The 20,199-nt window shown below is 45.9% G+C and overlaps 1 protein-coding gene across 1 annotated transcript; it reads right to left on the reverse strand.

Annotated features, from left to right (window-relative positions):
- Positions 1-293: 293 nt before the first annotated feature.
- On the reverse strand, positions 294-19,250 carry POLR1B (RNA polymerase I subunit B). Its single transcript, XM_051614970.1, has 15 exons — positions 19,116-19,250; positions 18,860-19,027; positions 17,187-17,333; positions 16,085-16,217; positions 14,006-14,142; positions 11,959-12,182; positions 10,268-10,439; positions 8,524-8,695; positions 7,408-7,689; positions 6,653-6,786; positions 6,052-6,222; positions 5,324-5,480; positions 4,039-4,235; positions 3,564-3,817; positions 294-1,901 (listed from the first exon to the last, which is right to left on the reverse strand). The coding sequence occupies exons 3-15, from the start codon at positions 17,304-17,306 to the stop codon at positions 1,019-1,021; spliced, it is 3,036 nt and encodes a 1,011-aa protein (XP_051470930.1). The 5' UTR covers positions 17,307-17,333; positions 18,860-19,027; positions 19,116-19,250; the 3' UTR covers positions 294-1,018.
- Positions 19,251-20,199: the final 949 nt, after the last annotated feature.

The following is a 20,199-nucleotide window of genomic DNA, read 5'->3' on the forward strand; positions in this document are numbered from 1 at the left end:
TCCTCCCCGCACCCCTGGCACGCCCCGCCGCGCCATGGAGCCGGAGCGGGCCCGGGCCCCGCCGCCGCCGCCGCCCCCGCCGCCCACCCCCTCCTTCGCCGATGTGCTGCGGATGGTGCGGAGCGGGCGGGAACCGCCGGGCGTGCGGCGGCCCCACAGCTCGCCCACGGGTGACAGCCCCACCGCCTCCCGCCTGCCGCCGCCCGCCAAGCCCTGGGAGAGCCGCCCCGGCCCCGCCGCGCCCTGAGCCCCGGCCCCCCCGCGCCCCAGCACGGCTCTGCAGACAGGTGATGTAGAAACGTACAAAAGGTTTCTTTAGAAGAAGGGTAGGGCTGCCGGCCGGGGCACCCGCCCGGCTGCCCCCAGCCTCGGGGAGTGGGGGGGCGGCGGCTGCTGCTGCCGCCGAAGCTGGGCAGGTGCCCGGGGCGGTGGTGGGAGCAGGACAGGCTGGGCTTGGCCACCTCGGTCCCTTGCGGTCAAGGCTGCAGCTTCGTGCGGTAGAACCTGGTGCCTTCTTCACGAGTTTCAAGGCAGAGGTACGGTAATAAAGCAAACCAGAACACGTCCAATCGCTTTTGACATGTCCCCATCATTAAGGCATACGTTTTGCAAGGATTTTTCAAGTAACAAAAATGTATCTTTGTCATTTCCAGCATTTGCTTCATGCCGTTTTATGACCTCTTCATCTTTGCAGCTGCAGCCGCTGCTCGGAGAACAAAAGACACCCACCGCTTTCAGCCCGGTGGGATGGGTGATATTGCTTGATTTCCATAACACCACATCTCAATAGCAAGTGATCCTTCGGGAAGTGCAAATCAACTTCTGCGGAGCGCTGCGTCTCCTCGTTGTACAGCTTGGGGACTGCCCCACCTCAATGCAAACATCAAATGAATCTTGCAAACATTCAAAGAACCTGAGAACTGACTTTAACGCTTGAAAGCTGCAGGGGGCAAAGGCAGGACTGACAGGTGCTTCCTTCCTCCCAGCAGCAGCATCCTTGTTGTGCCCGAGGACAGAACTACTCCACTTGGAGCTTTGTCTTTATGTTCATGGCTGCCAGCTCAGCCACAAAGTAACGGAAGACGTGGGGCACAGGGACAACCTCGATGGTGTCCACCTCAGTGCAGACAGAGCAGCAGTGCCTCCTGTTGCTTGTCACAGAGGAGGAGTGTGGCGGTTTCTCCAGCACGGGAGATGTCAGGCTGCCACAGCTCATGCAGACGTAGGCGACGGAACCGTCGGAGCAGTTGAACAGGCGGTCCTGCAGCAAGAACGACGTGCCGTGGGCCAGCAAAGCGTCACGCTCCATCTCACCGAAGCGAATCCCACCTTCCACATTCCTCCCCTTGACGGGCTGGTTGGTGACAGCATCTCGGGGCCCTGTTGTTCTCACCTGGAACTTGTCGGAGACCATGTGGCGCAGGCGCTGATAGTACACCACTCCCACAAAGATGTCTGCCTCCAGCTCCAGGCCACTGATGCCACTGTACATCTTCTCTGTCCCAAAGAAGTTGTAACCTGCGCTCACTAAGGTCTCACCGAAGTATTTCAAGGCAGAATTCTTCTCCGTGAAGGTGAAGGGAGTGGCATCATAGGAGACACCATGCAGCGCCGCCGACTTCCCTGCCATGCTCTCAATTAACATCCCAATGGTCATCCGGGAGGGAAAGCCGTGAGGGTTGAAGAGGATGTCTGGAACCATCCCGTTCTCCGTGAAGGGCATATCCTCAACTGGCCAGAGCTGGCTCAGGATGCCTTTCTGCCCGTGACGGCTGGCAAATTTGTCCCCAACAGTTGGATTTCGGGGAACCCTCACAGTGATGCAAGCCTTCTTGAACTTCCCAGTGCCACGGTCATTGCTGCATAACCTGACATTGTCTACAATGCCAACTTCCTTATTCCTGTGTAGGTGGAAAAACAACCACTGTCAGGTGTGCTCATGATATTTAGCTAGGAAAGGGAAGTCTGAAAAAATGCCTTGAAACAGCTGGGGAACAACACTGTTCTTGAAAAGTACCATTCGGTAGTGAGGGAAAACAAACTGCACAAGAATTAGGGCAAGGAAGCAATGCAAAGGCACTGCACAAGGGCCATTCATTTTTTTTTTCCTCATACTAGAAGCACAGCTACAGCTTTCAGGTGATCAGGTAATATGCCAACTATGATTTAAAATAAAGATAATTTAAACCTTCTTCATCTGCATCACACTATCTGAGAAACTGCATTCCAGTGCCACTTGTTTTATGATAATGCAGCAGTTCCTCTCCCTGCCCCCAATAAATTCACACTTGTCTTGGTGGGATACCAAAATAAAGAACAGATTTCAGTGCATAGCAGAAAGGAAATCTCAAGAACAGAAAGGGAAGGTGCGGTGTGAGCTGAGAGGGCTTTGCCAACAAGTGCCTCGTTCAGGGATGTGCTGCTTCTCCAGATGAACCCTCAGCTTAATGTTCCACATGCCAGGCATCTGCTGCAGGCTTAACAGCTCTCAGCCCACTCATTTTGGAGATGAAAGCTAAAGAATAAATACATTCAGTCCGCTGTTAGGACAAAGTTACTTTTCTTCTCCTGTACAGACCCAATGAACAGTGTTCACAGAAAGCCTCTACCTAAGTTCAGCTTCTGTTTCAAAGCCATGTCCAAATGTAACCAGAGTACAGGCCATCATTAAAAAAAAAAAAACAACTACCAAAACCCAGTCTCTGCAGCGCAGCTAAGGGCACCATCTGTTCTAAAGCAATAAAGAATAGTTTCCCCCGTAATGACAGTCACTGTGTTGTCCAAGTGCTTCAAAACCCAGTCTGCCCTCACAATGTGAATAACCACACAGCATTATCCTCACTCTAGCAATGCTGCAGAGACACAGGTAAGGCCTGAAGTTCTACGAACAACTGGGAGTGCAGGATGCATTTAAATATATCTGGTTTTGTCAATGTTTTTGCTTCCCTTTCCTGAAAGAATCAAGAGGATTTTAATAAAAGCCTCAGCAGCCTTCTCTCTCTTAACTGAAGTACAAAAAAATCTTAGAAAACTTAATCCCAAAATATTCCAGGGGGAAGGAGTGATGTGGTTGACACATCTAAACATTCTAGCAGTTTGGAAGCTGCAATGTTAACAAAAACACTCTCTGAATCCCTAATCCTGTAACAGCTTTGCTTACAAGGTTTTCTGGCCAGCCTCTGGGACCAGGCACTTTGTTTTTCTGTTTGGTATTTGGGTTTTTTTCGACAGAACACCTTACCAAAAAGCTACAGAAAATGATGGGGGGGGTGGGGAGAGTAACAGCCTTTGGGAGAGAACAAAAACCTTTCTGCAACTCTCTTTACTGGCTTCAGATTCTCCTCCTGGGATAAGTCAGGCTATTGGCTTAGAGAAGAGCCACAATACACACACAAGAGTCACCTACAATGTGACCTTCATGCTCTCTGCCAAGAAATGGACACTATCACATGAGGACAAAAGGGAACACCTGACATAAAAGATATTTCAGCTCATCAGGGGCAATCCCTCTCCCACTGCTCACCACTGGTTATGCGGAGCCAGGAGGAACAAGCTGTACTTACGGATAGTACACAGTGAAGGTCTCCCCTGTGTTGAGGTTCATGAAGCTGTAGAAGGGGTCCCCAGGCTGCAGGATAGAGCCAACAAAAGGCAGTCCATCGGCATCCAACTTCTCCGTAACGTTTGGATCACCAGGCCTGATGCCAAATACTAAATTATCACCTGCCCTGCTGGCTTTAAGGGAAAGGTCAATGCTCTCCATCTTGATAACGCTTCCATAGGCAAACCCTCTCTGCCAGGAAGATTTGTTCACAATCTAAGCAGAAAAAACAAAGGCCTGGTTAAAGACTTGCTAATAACTTCTCAGTACCTCCAGCATTATCTCTGGTAACCACTGTGCTCCTATATCTGCCCTAACAGTCTGTGGACTAGCAGAAGCAGATAACAGGCTCTTATCAGCTAAGTACCACCCTTCTCAGTCCCTCTCACCAAATTCGTTTAATAGAGACAGCAGGATTCCTCTTTTGGGCGGCTTACCATTGCATCTTCCATGTCATAGCCACTGTAGGAGATGACAGCCACAATTGCATTGGTGCCAACTGGATAGCTGTCCATACCATAGTAGTCATACATGCTGGGCCGCACCAGAGGGCTCTGGGGAGTGTGAAGGTGGTACAGCTTGTTATCTGAGCGGTCCTTGTAGTTATAAACTGGAAACCCCATGGTTTGCTTTCCTATAAATAAAGAAAAAGTTAGATTCCGTTTTAATTGATCCTGAATAAATCCATGTCTCGTCCTCCATGTGTCTTGTTAAGAAGAAAGATGGAAATACTTATAATCTGGAGGGATTATCAACCTTAAAACTGCTGGAATTTAATTACTGCCCTAAGTTGAGCTATACAAGTTTATATGAACCGCAATGATTCCTTTCATACCATTTCACAAAGACTATTTGTAATTGTGTCTTTTCCACAGTTTCAAAATCTACAGAGTTAGTGTGGTGGTTCTTTTAGTTTTGTTTGGTTTCCTCTCCCCAGTTTCCCATAGTAAGGCACACATTACGTATGTCCAGGCCCCAAAGCATTTGCTTCTGCAGTGTAAATATACTGGCATGGTAAACAACTTTTGAACATAAGTCACATAGGTACTTTCAGAAAAGTATGAAAAAGCAGTTGCACCTTGGCTCATTAAAATGCCACGAACATACCCTATCCCAACTTATTTCAGGCAACCAAAGAAATCAATTTACATCTCTGTCAAATAGCTGCCAGAAAACACATCAACCCAGTTGCCACAGTGCTGAGCATGACTCTCTTGCAACAGATGCCTACAGCAAGTGTCCTCTCACAGCAGGTGCAGTGTCAAGACAGCAGTTGCATACTGAAAACAGGTGGCAAGGAAACCTCACACTAACTACTCCAGAGCATCCACAGTAGCTACCAGTCAGAAGTAGGTTAACCTCTGTGGGTTTTGGGGACAGGATGACTGTTGGTAGCACAGCTGTGAGACACCAACACCACCAAACAGTTGTCCTTCACTTGTCTATGTGATCGACAACAACAAACTAAGAAAAAACCCAAACTTAAAGGCTTAAAGAAGGCAATGTGAGTGCAACAACCTAGAACTGCCTGCTGGAAGGCAGCCAGGATGATAAAAATTGACTTTTTGCCATAAAATAAGAGGGCTCCTCAATGTCAAAACAACAGCTGGGAAAAGCTGTTATTTGGGAATGCAGGAAGATACACTGGACATGCAAGAAATTTTTTTCCTCCTTTCCTTTCCTTACCCAGGGTCTTGCAGCATCAGGTACTACAGCACTTACCCATCTGGCACTGGTACATGTTTCGTGGACTTTGGTTGTGGTCGGAGAAGGGGATGAGGTTGGCCACCACACTCAGAATGCTGTGAGGGAAGAGCTCCTGGTGAGTGGTTACTTCAGGCACCACCTCTGACTCCAGTGAGGCCACATTCATGAAGACCTGCAAGCATCAAATCAGACAATGTTTGTTGGCTTCCTCCTTTTACAGGGAAGGAAACAAAACAAAGCTGCTGCTGATGTCTTTTTATCCATTTCAGTTTCAGCTGTGGCCATTGTGTGTATTGGCAGGCAAGAAAAATATCAGACAGCTGTTGAGCTACCTATCATAATCACAGACAAGGAAAACAAGTCTGGAAATACAACACTGAAGTAACATGGCCTCCTTCCTGTCTCTCTTTTTAACTCTACCAAATGGGCAAGTCCCTGACAGTGATTTAACACAAGACAGTAGACACAAGACAGCAATCCTTCACCTCTAAAGCTTCACTAAATTAATACTGAGAACAGATTTGAATATCTTGATAAGACCCCTACAGTCCATCCAGGGCATTTACTGGAAACCAACTAGCAGGAAATCAGAAAACACTTTTGCCCCCTGTTCTAACTCTACAACACAAACTCCTGATGTCTCATTCTGAGCTCCTCTCACAAACATTTTCCAAAACATTCTTTTTGATGACAGGTACCTCTGTAACAGTCAGTGCTTTATAAAGGGAATATGCAAACCCCACCTGCTCCAGAGTACCAATCCATTCATTCCTCCCATACAACAGGTTTCTGACAGGCCGCACCATCCGACAGGGGGTAGTAAAAATGAACAACCCAGGATACAGACTGGGTTTTCCTGTCTTTGGGATAAGGACCACTTCTGCCCGTGCAGGAAATCTCTTTTCTTGTGTTATCTGTTTGTGCAAAGAAATACCAATTTAGAAACACAAACCAACATTGATTTAGTTAAGCTGCATTCAACAGGCTATACAATGAAAATGCCAACCACAGGTGCAGCTACCAATATAAAGTGGTGGAGAAGAGATTTTTAAAAAATACTTCTAGAAAAGTCTCCACCAAGAAAAGGACAGAGTATGTCTATTTTACCTTTTGCAAGAAAAAAAGTTCTAACACTGAAGACTTCAAAAACCAACAGATCAAACAAATGGATATAATAAGGAAAACAGAAAAGCCCACTCCAATACTAACATATAGCCAAAGATAATTTTACTGGGTCAGATTAAAAAAACATAAATGGAAGCTAAAAAAAAGTTCCAAACATGGCTATTTTTGACCACTGCATATTGAGCAAGTTTAGCAAAGACACATCTTAAACAAGACAACCTTGAAGCGCCGGAGGGTTTCTGCAATCTCAGGAGCCAGCTCACACTCTATCCAGCCCACCACAGAGCCATCCAACACAACACTGTAACACTCCGTGTAAGGCTTGTTTGGTGTCCCATCAATGGGGGTGACACCTGTGAGGAGAGGGGGTTGGTGGAAGGAACAGCCAAAGAAGAAAACAATACACAAGTTATTTCTGCAGGAAGCCTCAATCCACACAAAAAACCCCAAAACACAACCCTCAGAGACACTAAAAAACAGACCTAACAGGACAAAACTGTAGCTTATTTAGAGGAAAAGATAAACCACACAACTCAGAATGTTGTTCTCCTCTCCTCCCCATTTTTCTGATCAAAACAAGCATTTCAGTTATTGTGCTAATCACAAGCGAGCTGCAGTTTGATTCAAGTCACAAGCAGCACTAGAAAGTCACCACTTGGTCCAATTTCTTAGAGCTTGCACTGTGCAATTCCTTGTGTTTAAATTGAGTGCACACCTTCACTCTGCACTCAGCACACAACTGAGACACTTATATGGAGTTTTACACTCTCCCAGAGGTTGACACACCTGCAAAAGGAACGTGCTGCTTGCCACTAAACAGAAGCAGTTAATTACAGGTTTACCTTAATTTCACCCTCTCAATTTAACAGTGTACAGTGATGGTATTTGGAGAACCCTTCCCACATACAGGTTTGCAGGACAGAAAGGTAGAAGGAAAGACTGCTTCACTAAATGACCAAGCTAGTAAAACATACCTAGGGAGCATAAGAAAGGTGGAATCTCTGTCACAGGCACTATCTCTGTCACTATTTCACACACAGCTGTCATGTGGTTCATCAGACCACAGGGTTCTCCATCAGGGGTGTCCACAGGGCACAGGAACCCCCAGGATTCAGGCAGCAGCTTGCGGACAGTTGTAGTTCTCATCTGGGAAAACGCTGCTCCTCTGTGTATGCAGCGGAAGTGGGAAAGGTAGCGGATGAAATTCAGCTTGTCTCCCACCACACACAGACCGCTGTCCTGTAACATGCCCAGGCCTTTGGATCAAAACAGAGATTCATGTCAGGACGTCACCCAGCTTTTACAAAGAAAATATCATGTTACAAGGCAGTTTCCGATTTTTCACTGACAGGGCCTAAAGATGTTCACACAGGATCCCAACAAGGGAAAGCACACATGCTGATGCCTGTGCACAGGAAACTCGGTGACCTCTAAGAGGCCTAGAGACTCTGAATTCTAAGCTATTGCTTAAAACCCAACTCCTTTTAAAAACACATGTAAACCATTCCCAGTGAAGTGACTTGGGGAATTGCAGCTGTTACTTTTCCCTGAAATTCTGTGGCCTTCTCATCTCATTTCTTTTTCTAGTGGGCATCCTACTACAACACCATCATACTAGAAACTTCAGAGAAGCACCTCTTAAACTCAAATCACACATTAATGAAGCAGCTCCTCTCCATTTAAGCTCATGTGACCAATGGGGCAGCCCTGATAAACAAAAGCCCCTTCTCTGTCTTACTCTGTACCTTCTAAGAAGAAATCATGTTTCTGAAAACAAAAATCAAAATGTGGTTGCTGTTATGGATGATGCTAAATTCAGCTTCAACTATTTATCCAGGCAGAGGCTTTGCTTTAATAACTAACTGTTTTATACCATGCATAAAGTCTACACTTGAGGGGAACTCTTGCCTTTTTCCTTAACTATGCCCTTCCCTCAAACCACTTTCATTAATTCAGTCAAAGCATACAAGATCTGCAGACAGGCAGTTACTTTCAGTTAAGAGCTCAGTTTTATGTTGTTTCTTCTTCTGTTTAGCAGGAAAGGAAAGAAAAGAAAAAAAAAAAAAGGCTTCTTAAGCCTGAATATTTACCTGTTTTGGATCGCAGGTTACCAGTTGCAAGGAGATATTCAAATGGCTTGGTAAAATCTGTTGCCAGGCCAAATGCCTTCACCAGGCTGTCTGCATTTATGCTGATATCTGCCCTTTCTGTTCTCTTCTCCAAAACAAATTTAACAGATTGCAACCAGCTTTCAAGTCTCTCCTAGGGTTTAAGTGAGAGAGTTAAAACAGAAAAATAAAGGCTCAAATCAGAACTTCGCATCAGTTGCAGGTGCTACAGAAATCCTCTGAGATCAGCAGGATGGACAACTTTTATTGAATTGACAGTTTCACAACCATATTTTCCACACTGATTTCATTTTATTAAAACACTAATGGCAGCAACATATGCAGACCTGCAATTAAAATACTAAGTAATCACTTATGTCCAGACTGGTGATGAGCCTGGCAAACAAAGTACAATAACCAAATTTCATAAGAAACAAAGAAAACCCAAAGCAGAAATTGTACCTATAATCTGACCACAAGAGTAACTCCACTGGTTAGCCTGCTAAATACAGTGATGAAGTACAACCACATGGTGAAGTAAGTTTAGATACCAAAAGCTGAAGGACACGGTCACCCCATATTTACATGTCACTGAGACAATCTAAAATAGTGGCCTGGATTTTCATTTTAGCTGTAATTTTATCACTGATGTCATCTTTGATAATACATAAAAACAGGGGAAAGGATGTAATATACCCAACCAGGCTCTGAACTCTTAGTAGAAACCCACTGTATAAAGCCACATTGTGCCTACTGCACACTCCAGCTCATTTAGGATCTTTGCATTCAAAGAAGGGGCTGTTAAGTCACTCCCCTGCTGATCTGACTGGGCCAGGCACAGCAACATTGTCTTGTTTCTGGTGGCAGTTTCATACAGCATTAAAATGCTGCACAGAACCCACTTTTTATTTTATTTCTAAGCTATTGAAACCACTCAAGTGGTAGAGAGGTTTTAGTCTTTCAAGAAAACAATGTTAAAGAAAATTTTGGCTAAAATGGAAAAGGGTAAAAAGAGGGAAGTATGGTTACTTGGGGATGGGAACTACTGTTCCACAATGATTTTAATGGGATAGTCAAGCTTCTGAACAAGAATACTTTTCTTCTGGCATCCTAAAATGAGGAATGCCTAGAAAGAAACTGAATTTATATTGAATTGGAATATATTACGAGACTGCTTTTTTTATCACCAGTAATAAGTTAACTGTGTAAGTCAGAAGCATTCTATCAACTTCCTGATCAATAAATGAATTTAAAGATGGGAAGAGTGATGACAATATCACGAGTCAACACTTTTGGAAGACTGGGGTGTGGAGAAACGACCAGTTATTGTCTTGCATATTTGCCATGTGAAACCACCACAAGGCAGATCCTTCAAAACACTCCCACATCAACTGATATAACAGCAGGATGCTGTTTCAAAACCCTCAAACACCAGAAGGATCAATATCCCTCCTTCCTCACACTTCCATTTGCTCTGGAAGGCTATGAAGCTCTTTACTCAAAGTTTTGTACAGGCTTTTGGTCAGCTACTTAGTACCCTATACTGAGGCAGCCAAGCCTTACTTATATACACTGCTGGCTACACTACAGCACTCTCTCAGCCCTCAGAGCATATCCAGGCTCACCACTCTTCAGTCTGGCTCCAGCACTTCTGTCCCCACAGTCACTGTGCAGTCTGGAATGGACAATCATTACATTCACAGGCTTAAGGGGTTTAAGTGCTTACCTTTAAGAACATAAGGAAAAGCTGTCCTGGGGTAAGCACTTCTTGATTCATGAGACTGTCTGGATTATCCTCCATGCACTCCCCTTTGGCTAAAGCATACAGCTTCCGAGTCATCATACAGAGCAGGTAGAACTTGTCAGTTCTGTTTGTCAGGTGTATGCAGATACACTTGCTGGAAGAAGAGAAAAGAGGACGACTAACACCATTTCTTCATGTTAGCTGCTCTTCAGGTTTTCCTTAATAACCACAGACACTATTTTTTTTTTTAATAAAAAGGCTAACAAAGCACAAGCTTCTCCAGTTGCCCATGTAATTTTCATTACATTGCTCATGTAATTTTCATTACATGAAAATTCCAAGAATAATAATAATAAAAAAAAATATGGAGACTGAGCTGAAAAATAATTAATTTGCCTTTCTAAGGGGCTAGTTTTGTTAAGGACGTACCTGGTTGATTACATGAAGGTGAACCCTGTTAAAAGTCTGCTTTTTCACACTTCCATGTTAAACTGTGTACTTATAAGGACATCTGTGTACACAGATATGGACCAGTCAACAGATGAGGTCTGCATGTTTTCTTACAGTAGCTATGACACCAATCGTATACCTGCACATATCCACATACCTGGACCCCAACTCAAATCTGAGCTGGAAACTAGTAGCAAATCACAAGGTATTTCTGTTAACATTAGTAGTGTCCTGTCACAGAAAGTCCAAGTCTCCACCACTGTCAATCCACATGTGAAAAACTGTGGGCTGAACAACACTAGCACAGGCAAAAAGGAAAGCCACACTTAATTTCCACTAAAGCTGATCATCTGCTTCCCAAGACACTTGAGGCCACTCCAAGATGCAAGTGCAATAGTGTGCCATCAGCACCCAAGGTTTTTTATAACTTTTCACTGGGTGCTACATTGCCCTCTAGTGAAGCCTTCACAACTTCAGAAGACAAAACACGATGTTATCCATTCACATTTCTGAGTACAAAGTTCTGTGCTTCCAGCTGGTCTGTGGACTTTTGTAGGCTGCCTTTCTGTTTCCAGCCATCTGACAACCCCCTATTTACAAGTGCTCAAGGGCTTGGACATCCCAGATGATTATTTTCATTTGCTAAAAAACCTCTGTAAGAGCAAACATCTACTTTACCAGAAAAATAAATTACTTAGTAGAATGTCTCTCACACTGGCAGTCTCGAAGCCAGCTCCTCCATTCATTTGTACCTTATTCTATGGAAGAAGCAAGATTTTTAAATGGTATGAATTAGATGCTTTAAAAGATAAATGTAATTCTCATCGTGGTTGCCATGGACTGTGTGAAAGGGATAAAAGTGTCATGAATTGCAGTATTTCTGTTCAACAATAGAGAGCCTCAAGCAGTCACAGACCCAGCTTTAACATTCTCTTCCTTAATCTGTAGTATTTACTTTTTAATCAAGCGCATCAGAAAATCATGTTTAAATAACAACTGGTAACTTTTCCTGAAACCATTTTAGGGATACTTGAGTCAATCTGTCAAAATACATATCTCTGAACAGATTATCATAATGTCCCAGAGTCCCATCAAAAACTGGCTATCACACATGTGAAAGCCATAACGAAGTGTGATGCCATATGCCAGAGTACTCTTAAATTTACCCATAAATTCAATACAATTACACCACATCTCACACTCCTACATGCACACATACATACTTCAAAATGAAATCTGCAGCCTGTTCATTGCTGTACCACTCAGGAAGGTTAAGTTTTATTCTGAAGCTCTTTCCCAGGTATTCGAGGACATTTTGCTGTGTATAACAGCCTGCATTCACTACTGCTCTCAGCATCTCAGTAACGCAGTTAACATAAAAGGTGTCACCTTCCTTTTCTTTGACCAACTCTTCAAAAATCTGGTAGTCTGAGAAATTTACTAATGCCTGAAAGACAGAAGTGTATTGGTTTAGAAAAACAGTCATAGCAACATCTGGTCATAACATAAAGCAAAAGCACTGATTTAGGTTTTCAGTCCCCTGGATACTCTTGCACCATGATAACTGAAAAATACCATGGGGTTGAGTTGCTTAGACAGTAATTCAGGGTATATTCATACCCTGATGATCATCCTGAGTACTCCCAAACTCAGTGAGACCCTTGGAAAAAAAACAACTTGCACCTTCTAAATTAACAGGTTTGTCTTGTTTAGGTAAGATTTGCCAATGCCTTGACAGAGCAAGCTCATCTAGAAACATTAATTCACCATTGTCACAAGCTAGGTCTTATCCTCAAGCAAACCAAAAGGCAATTTATAGCCTTTTGATGAAGGCCATGAGAAAGAATTCACTTTAGTTTCAGCACTCAATACACTAAAGCTCTTACTTAAACCAAATACTCTTAGCTTGTGGTGTTATCATAGCTTCCTGGTTGTTTCTTTACACTAGAGTTAAGCAAACGTGTAATCCACCAATGGCTTCTGTATTTACTGAGAAATGTGCCTCCTCTTTAAGGAAATTACTTGTTCATCACATTTAGGCAGGCTTCAAACAGTTCATGAAAAATTGAAGGATGCACGAAAAAGACACTAGGGCAACTTCCTTTACAAAAGGGGGCAATGTAAGCTCAGTTCTGCTGCTTGGTAATCACATTGCACACAATCTGGAAGCAGCCAGAGCACATGCTGCCTCTTGTCCAGCACATGCTGCCTCTTGTCCAACTGAGCAAACTGGGGAGATGACACAGCAAGAAGAAACTAGAATTGCAGCCAGAACAGAAGTGCAGCGGGGCAGCAAAAGCAGCAGTCTGTCCCAAAAGGGTCCTGAACAGGCCACAGGAATCCAGTACAGAACTGGGCTTGATTGATGCAGAGGGGGATGCAAACCCCTAGAGTGACCACTTATGGAAGTATCCAAACTTCAGACAAGACAGTCTGCTTACCCTGAGATTTCACCATGAGCTACCCGTAACTCAGTACTATTACTCTGCACATGAAAACAACAGGTAATGAGCTACTTTTTGTAACTACTTTTGTTGAAACAAAAGTTGAAGAAAAGTGTTGAAGAAAAAGTGAAATGCACCGTGCAACAACAACGTGGATACAGCAGGTTGAAAGAAGATACAAATTCACTGAAGATTCTTTACATAGCTGCTGTAGGTAAAATACATGGCTGAAGGACTCTGGCTATGCTACTAGAGGAAGTATGCTTTAGAGGAGAATGTAGAGAGTCTTTGCTCAAGTCAAACTTTTGCTCACTACCCAAAGAACAGTTTACATCCATCAAATGTGCTCAAATAGATAATTCCAGATCTTCATTGTTTCTAGCTCCAACCAGAAAAAGCATTTTATTTTTCTCCTTAAAAAAAAAAAAAGCCAGTTAATTGGTGTACTTTTAGGTGCAACAACCTGACTTTGTTGTTCACTCACTGAAGACTCAACTGTCATTCTGTTTTAACAAGATTCCTGAAAACTTTTATATTAGGTGGCAAATTCTTACATCCTCCAAGAGCCTTTTATCTAGATCGCTCATTAGCAAAAAGCCATGAAATCCTTTTATAATTCTTCCCCTTTTCCTCACTCTGCATGTGCTTCCTCTGCTGTTACATTACAGGCATAGGCACAGTTTGGACTATAGTTCTTCAGCCATCATAGGGAGAATGACTGAAAATGCTTAAAATAGAATTAGCTTCTTCTCATTATTTACATACAAATCCTTAACAAAACTCTTGTATATACACAACAGAGAAAGCATGAGCATTAGTTATTTACCTTCAGAGCAAATCCCAAGGGAAGGAAGAACAACTCTTTCTGAAAAATGAAATTCACCATGACACAACCATTTTCCAAGTAGTGAAGGTTCATGTTTATGGCAGTGTGCTCATCCTTGACGCAGTGCATCACTACTCCTATGGAAATTAACAAAAGCAAAGACCAACGTGAGCTATGCAAAACCAACTGGCTGCATCGCTGTCAGGTACTTCACAGCTGAGAACATGAGGCAGATCACTAGTTCTGGCATCAGTCTCCCATTTCAAATCAATACACCAGCTCAATTCAGTTCTTAAAGGACAAATATCTCAGGACAGCCAGCACACTTTCAGAGAGGTTTGGAAGACACATAGTTTTTAAGAAAAGGAAAGCCCAGGTCCTCAACTATGCTGACTGTAACCTTAGGTTGTCAGATACAGAAACACACAAGTACTCTTCCTATCTGCACCCTGGGTCAAGTTTCCACATCTCTTGTGTTTGGGCGGTACCATTACAGCAGTGTCTCCTGGTCCTGTCCCATGCTATCCACTGCAGGACAAAGAAAAATAAAACCGATGGGATAATTTAAACTGGCATTGCCTCAAAATCAATGTATGTGTGTGCACAAGCACCACAGTCCAGTCAAATCAGCAGCTGCTAACACTTGAGTTTAAAACTGTAACTTCTCTGGTTTAACTGTATGTTAAACTTGTATTTCTGAGTATACACATGTTAAGAGTCGATCAGATCGGTATAGTCTCAACATTGTCATCAGCGACTAGACCCCAAGAACTGGACTAACATCTCAACATGAGTTGGCAGTGGCTTGCTGCAGATGCAGAAACCACGGAGAACGGACTGAGGTACAGACAGTGCTGGTACCTGGTACGGGTCCGTTCTACTGGAGCAGCAAAGCCAAGAACTGCTGATGAGGAAGATGGATCACACTTGCTGTGCCAACACCGAGGAAGCCTCACCTGAACTTTCCTCATTATAATGTTATTATAATACAAAACCACACCTCCTGGTAAGAAGCTACCCGCCTCCAAAGTTGGCCATGCCTCAGACATTCCTCTCTGGGCACGCGTGGAAGCCTCGCTCCAGAGAGGTGGAGATGGGCACCTTTCCATGGGACAGAGGTGGAGTGGAGGTGGGTCCAAGGAGGAGCAAGGTGTGCTACCCAGGATAAAAGATGGTTCCTTAGTAACCAAACTTCAAAGATGTTCCCCACCGAGAGATCATGACAATCAAAGAAGCAGCAGAATGCCTGCTGGATTCGGGACCATAGGGACACCTTTGGACCTGTGGTGGTAGCTATTACCCTCTTTCCCCCGCTTTTTACCTCATCCTTCCTATTCTTTCTTCCTTTCTATCACAAGCCGCTTTACGGTCAAGACCAATAAAGTTATTGTGTGTTGATAACTTAAATCCCCGGGGCTGTTGTCATTTCATTTTTGCACTTTGGGATCACAGCTGAAATGAACCACCACGCGCTCACCGAGGAGTGGACCGTGACAACATGACAAAGGTATGGGGCAGCCAAGAATCTACTTACTCTTCTTCATATAAATTCAATCTGCCATCTCAAAGTATGGTTAAAAAAATTCAGTGAAACAAGTTCAGCACTTTACGCTGGCTTCTACTCATCACCTGTAGGGTCAGGTTTCAGTTACACCTGACACATAACAAAAGGTTACATGTACTGCAAGGCCTGGAATACAATCTCCTTACTCAGCACAGGTGGCTCAGACTGCTCCCACAAGGCCAGCACCTGCCTCAGGATTGGACCCTCATGGTGGTATTGATCCTCTACTTTTATATGTAGTAAAAAATATAAACATAATAGAATCATAGAGTCATGAAGGTTGGAAAAGATGTCTAAGGTCAAGTCCAACTGTCAACTCAACACTACCATGCCAACTAAGCCATATTCTGAAATACCACCTTGGCACTTTTTTTTTTGTAAAACACTTTCAGGGATGGTGACTCTTCTACAAGAGCTACACCAAAACAAACTACCAAAAGTCAGCTACAGATGGTCACTCCTGTTTGTCCCCAAGAAGTTATTGGCAGGGTGCTGCAGGAAGCTGTCCAGCTTACCATACTCTGTGAAACCAGGTCCTCTGTTTTTCCACTTGTGTCTTGTCATTGCAAGAGGGAAATTTCGCCTGGGCATAATCAGCATCCTAATAACTTTTTCTAAGCCGTTAATTATAAAGTAGCCTCCCATTTCCTGGCAGAAGAAGAAAAATAATTTTTATGTGCTTAGAAATTAATAACCCAGCATTTTAAATAAAATAAAAAACCATCTGTATTATACATTCACAGACATTTACTGTTTTGAGTATGATACACATAACGAAAATGTTTCAGCACTGCACTTGGAAAGGCTACACGCCTTGCCAGTGGCTATGAAGTCTAAATTATTATACACTGCGAGGAACAGGATGTATGTTCCACAATTTAAAGGAAAAAAGAAAAGAAACCAAAGAATCTGGCCAACTGAATAGCTCTGAAGAGCTAACATATACTGTTTTTTCAATAAATGCTCTGAAGTTCTCACTTGGAGTTCATAGACCAGAGGGATCTTCAGTGCAGAAAACCTCTTTCTGGTCACATACAGGTTTAAGACTGATAAATGTACAGCTCCCCAAATAGGATGCAATTCCACAAAAAATGTTTCTCTAGCAAGAATAAGATAAGCGAAGGTATAAGCAGCATACTGGGGGGCAGAAATAGTATCCCATTGTTGACTTTCTCTCATAGTTTGCTCACTTTTTGCAAATACAAAATACAGCAGTAAATAACTCTGTATTCTATTCCCAACAGCTGACATGCTACTGGGGAGACAAGGAAATAGCTGCAGAAGACAAGAATGAAAACATCTCTTTTAATGCCAGTTTTTCAAGTTGTTGTCTGCATAGAGGCCCACCCACAGCTACCTAGCCTCAGCTGCTGGTGAGCAGTCGAGTAGTTGTGTATTGGAACTGTAGGTATCAGCACCACACTGACTGCTGTATTCAAAGACAGCTGCAGTTTTTCAAGATGCTGTACGGAACCACCATCAATGGAGAACATGCAGAGAAGATGCCAAGTCCAACTTGAAACAAAACATTAATGCTCAAGTCGTGCAAAGAGAAGCTGGCCTGATACACTGTTCATGCAAAGTGCAGATTTTTCTGACCCACAAAAGCCTCGTTACCTCTTCCTCCTCATGGTGCTGCATGAGCTCTTGTGAAGAAAGATTGTAGAGGTTGCACAACTTTGACTTTACCATGATTGGGATATACCCCAGGGGCTGTTTGATAGTCCCTTGTGGCATGCCATTCACCGACCAGCTGATGTCAGCCTAAATTGACACAAGGCAAACAGTGAGCAAATTAAGCTGTGCTTTTCATCTTTCCTGCTCTATAACCTGTACATTTAATACAACCACAGCCTGTTTAACAAAATCGTATCACTGTAAAATGGCAATAGCTAGTAGATACAAGCATAAAGATTACACTCTGGGATACAGCCAACATGAGTTTACAGAAGAAAACTGTAAAAGTCTAGGTGAAAACTAAAGAAGCTGCTAGTGGAGCAATCAAAATCAATGCAGTCTACTCTGCCTTTCAGACCCTTCAATAAAGCAGGCTACATAAAAAAGGTTGCCAAAGGACATGAAAGGAAACCTCAGAAGTTCACAGAGAGTTGTAAGAAAAAGAAAACAGAAACTGCTCAATGAAAAGATATCCATGCTACAAGCCTGCAGAGACCTTTCCTAAGACTAGCTCAATTAACACATTCACAAGTGATCTGAAAAGCAAGACAGAAAGGCACGTGTGAAAGAAAATAATTTATTTACAATAACGAGATCTGGCAGTGGGTCTGCAGAAGGAGCCCTTGACTGTAAGAAACAAGGTGATAAAGTGCATGGTGGGGGCAAACAACCCAAGTTTCAATGCAGAAGGACAGACTTTGAAAGAGCTGCTACAATGCAGGTAAAAAACATCAGCGTTGCAATGCACTGGTTCAACACCTGGCAACAGTTAAAAGAGTAAATCGAGCCTTAAAAATTACTAGGAAAGAGAAAAGTTACTGTGCCCCTGTAAATCCATGGTGCAGCCTTACGCTGAGATCTCTGCACAGCTCTGGTTTCCAGCTCAAGGAACAACTAAGGGTACAAAGTGGGTCCTGAAAGAGCAGCTGCTCAGCAGACCAGGCCCGCTTGTCACCTCGGGGAAGCAAGAGCTGTGGGAAGGGTCTGCCGGAGGGACACATGGGTGAAGGCACCACGGCGGAGACAGGGAATGGTCACACACTGCTGCCTGCTGCTCACGGCAGGGGGGGAAACAGACCAAACCAACCAAGTCCCAGCACAAGGTACTAACCACCTTCTCGCACAAGGCACAGCAAAACGTTTTGTTCCGATTGCTCCAAGTAATTGAAACAGGTCCAAAATATAACTAAGCAAAGACTGGAAAAAAAACACGATGGGAAATAACTCAGGTGTGAAAAATAAAAGCATCCCTAGCTCAGGAAAAACCTAAGAGCCAGGGAGAAAATGGCTGTGGACCCCCCCCCCCGCCACTCCCGAGTTCAGGGACTGCACCTACACTTGCTTTCTTACCCCTGCTGGCTGCAACGCTGCGATCCGAGACAGGGAGCAGCTGGAACCGCGAGCGGCAGGGACCCGGCACCTCCGCCCCGCCCCGGCACCCCGGGCCCCCCCAGAAACCCGCCCCCCCTCCCCCCCCGAGGCAGGCGGGACGGGAAGGGGCTTTCGACGGGGCGCACAGCAGCGCACGCAGGGACCCCCGGGGGGGCAGCGCTCCCCCCGGCCTCGCCCCCCGGCCCCGGCCTCGCCCCCCGGCCTCGCCCCCGGCCACTCACGGCGATGCGGCCGCGGTAGGTGCTGCGCAGGCCGCGGCACTCGGCGGGGAACACCCTCCTCTCCTGGCACACCGTCCCCGCGGGCACGGCGGGCGGCGCGATGGTCACTCCCGCCACGGCCAGCGACACCCGGCTGTCCCTCACCGCGAACTCCAGCGGCAGCAGATCCTGCAACGGCACCGGACGAGTCACAGCGCGGCGGGAGGGCCCGGCCCCGCACCCCAACCCGCACCCCAACCCCCTCCCCCCCGCAAACCTGCACGGCGCGGTAGACGCCCTCGCTGACGGCGTAGTTGAAGGACTCGATGTGGGCGGCGGGCAGGTCGCGCCGCGCCCGGCTCCGCACCGGCGGCCGGGGCCGCAGCCTGTGCGGGTCCCCCCCGCGCCCCGCCATGCCGCCCGCCCGCGCGCCGCCGCCTCGCGGGAACGGGCCGGGGCGGGGCACGAGGCGCCGGGCCCGCCCTGCCCCCCCCCCCTCCCCCTCCCCCTCCGGGCCGCCGGGGGGCGCTGCCGCTCCCGCACGGCCCGCGCGCCGCTCCCCGGCGGCGGGGAACCGCTCCCGGGCCGGCGCCCCGCACTGCCCCGCACTGCCCCCCTGCGGTGACCGCCCGCCCCCCGCAACCTGCAGCCCTGCCCGCCCCCGCCAGCGCCGCCCGCACCCCTGCCCGCCCCCCGCAACCTGCACCCCTGCCCGACCCCGCCAGCACGGTCCGCACCCCTGCCCTCCCCCCGCAACCTGCAGCCCTGCCCGCCAGAGCCCCCCCCCCCCCCCGCCCGCACCGCTCCCCGCCGCCTCCGAAGCCCCGAGCCCCAGCGGTGCGGGCACAGCGCGGGGGTGAGGAGGGCACCCCTCGTGCCCGCTGAGCCTTGGCGTTGGTAACTGTTAGAGGTGACATGTAGCGGTGTTTTCGCGCCCTAGTGCTGGGAGCAGAGTTGGGCTGCGGGTTTTTTTTTATATATATAGATACCCTACTGTTAGGAATGTAATAGTTTAAGAGAGAGGTGAGATCTCTGCACATTCCAAGGACACCGGGAGTGGTTTACAGCTCAAGAAACTGAGGGACTTAACTGGGCTCCATCTGGGGGATCCGAACATGGAGCAGGATTTATGGCCCAAGGGAAGACAGAACAAAGCCACTTCTATCTTGCTCCTCGGGGCAGGATGGCACCAGCAGGTGTAGATCATTTTGTTAATTGGGAAGACAGCCAAGGGGGCAAGACAGGTCACAATTAAACCTTAAAAGGTAAGAAGTGAACCCCTAGAATGGAATGTGTAAACAGGGGTGGGAAATGTGTAGGATACTTAGAAGCTTTGGAAAGGCAAAGGTAAAGGAAAGGAA

This window comes from Apus apus, chromosome 3 (genome assembly GCF_020740795.1).
Source record: "Apus apus isolate bApuApu2 chromosome 3, bApuApu2.pri.cur, whole genome shotgun sequence".
In the NCBI taxonomy this organism is placed as follows: Eukaryota; Metazoa; Chordata; class Aves; order Apodiformes; family Apodidae; genus Apus; species Apus apus.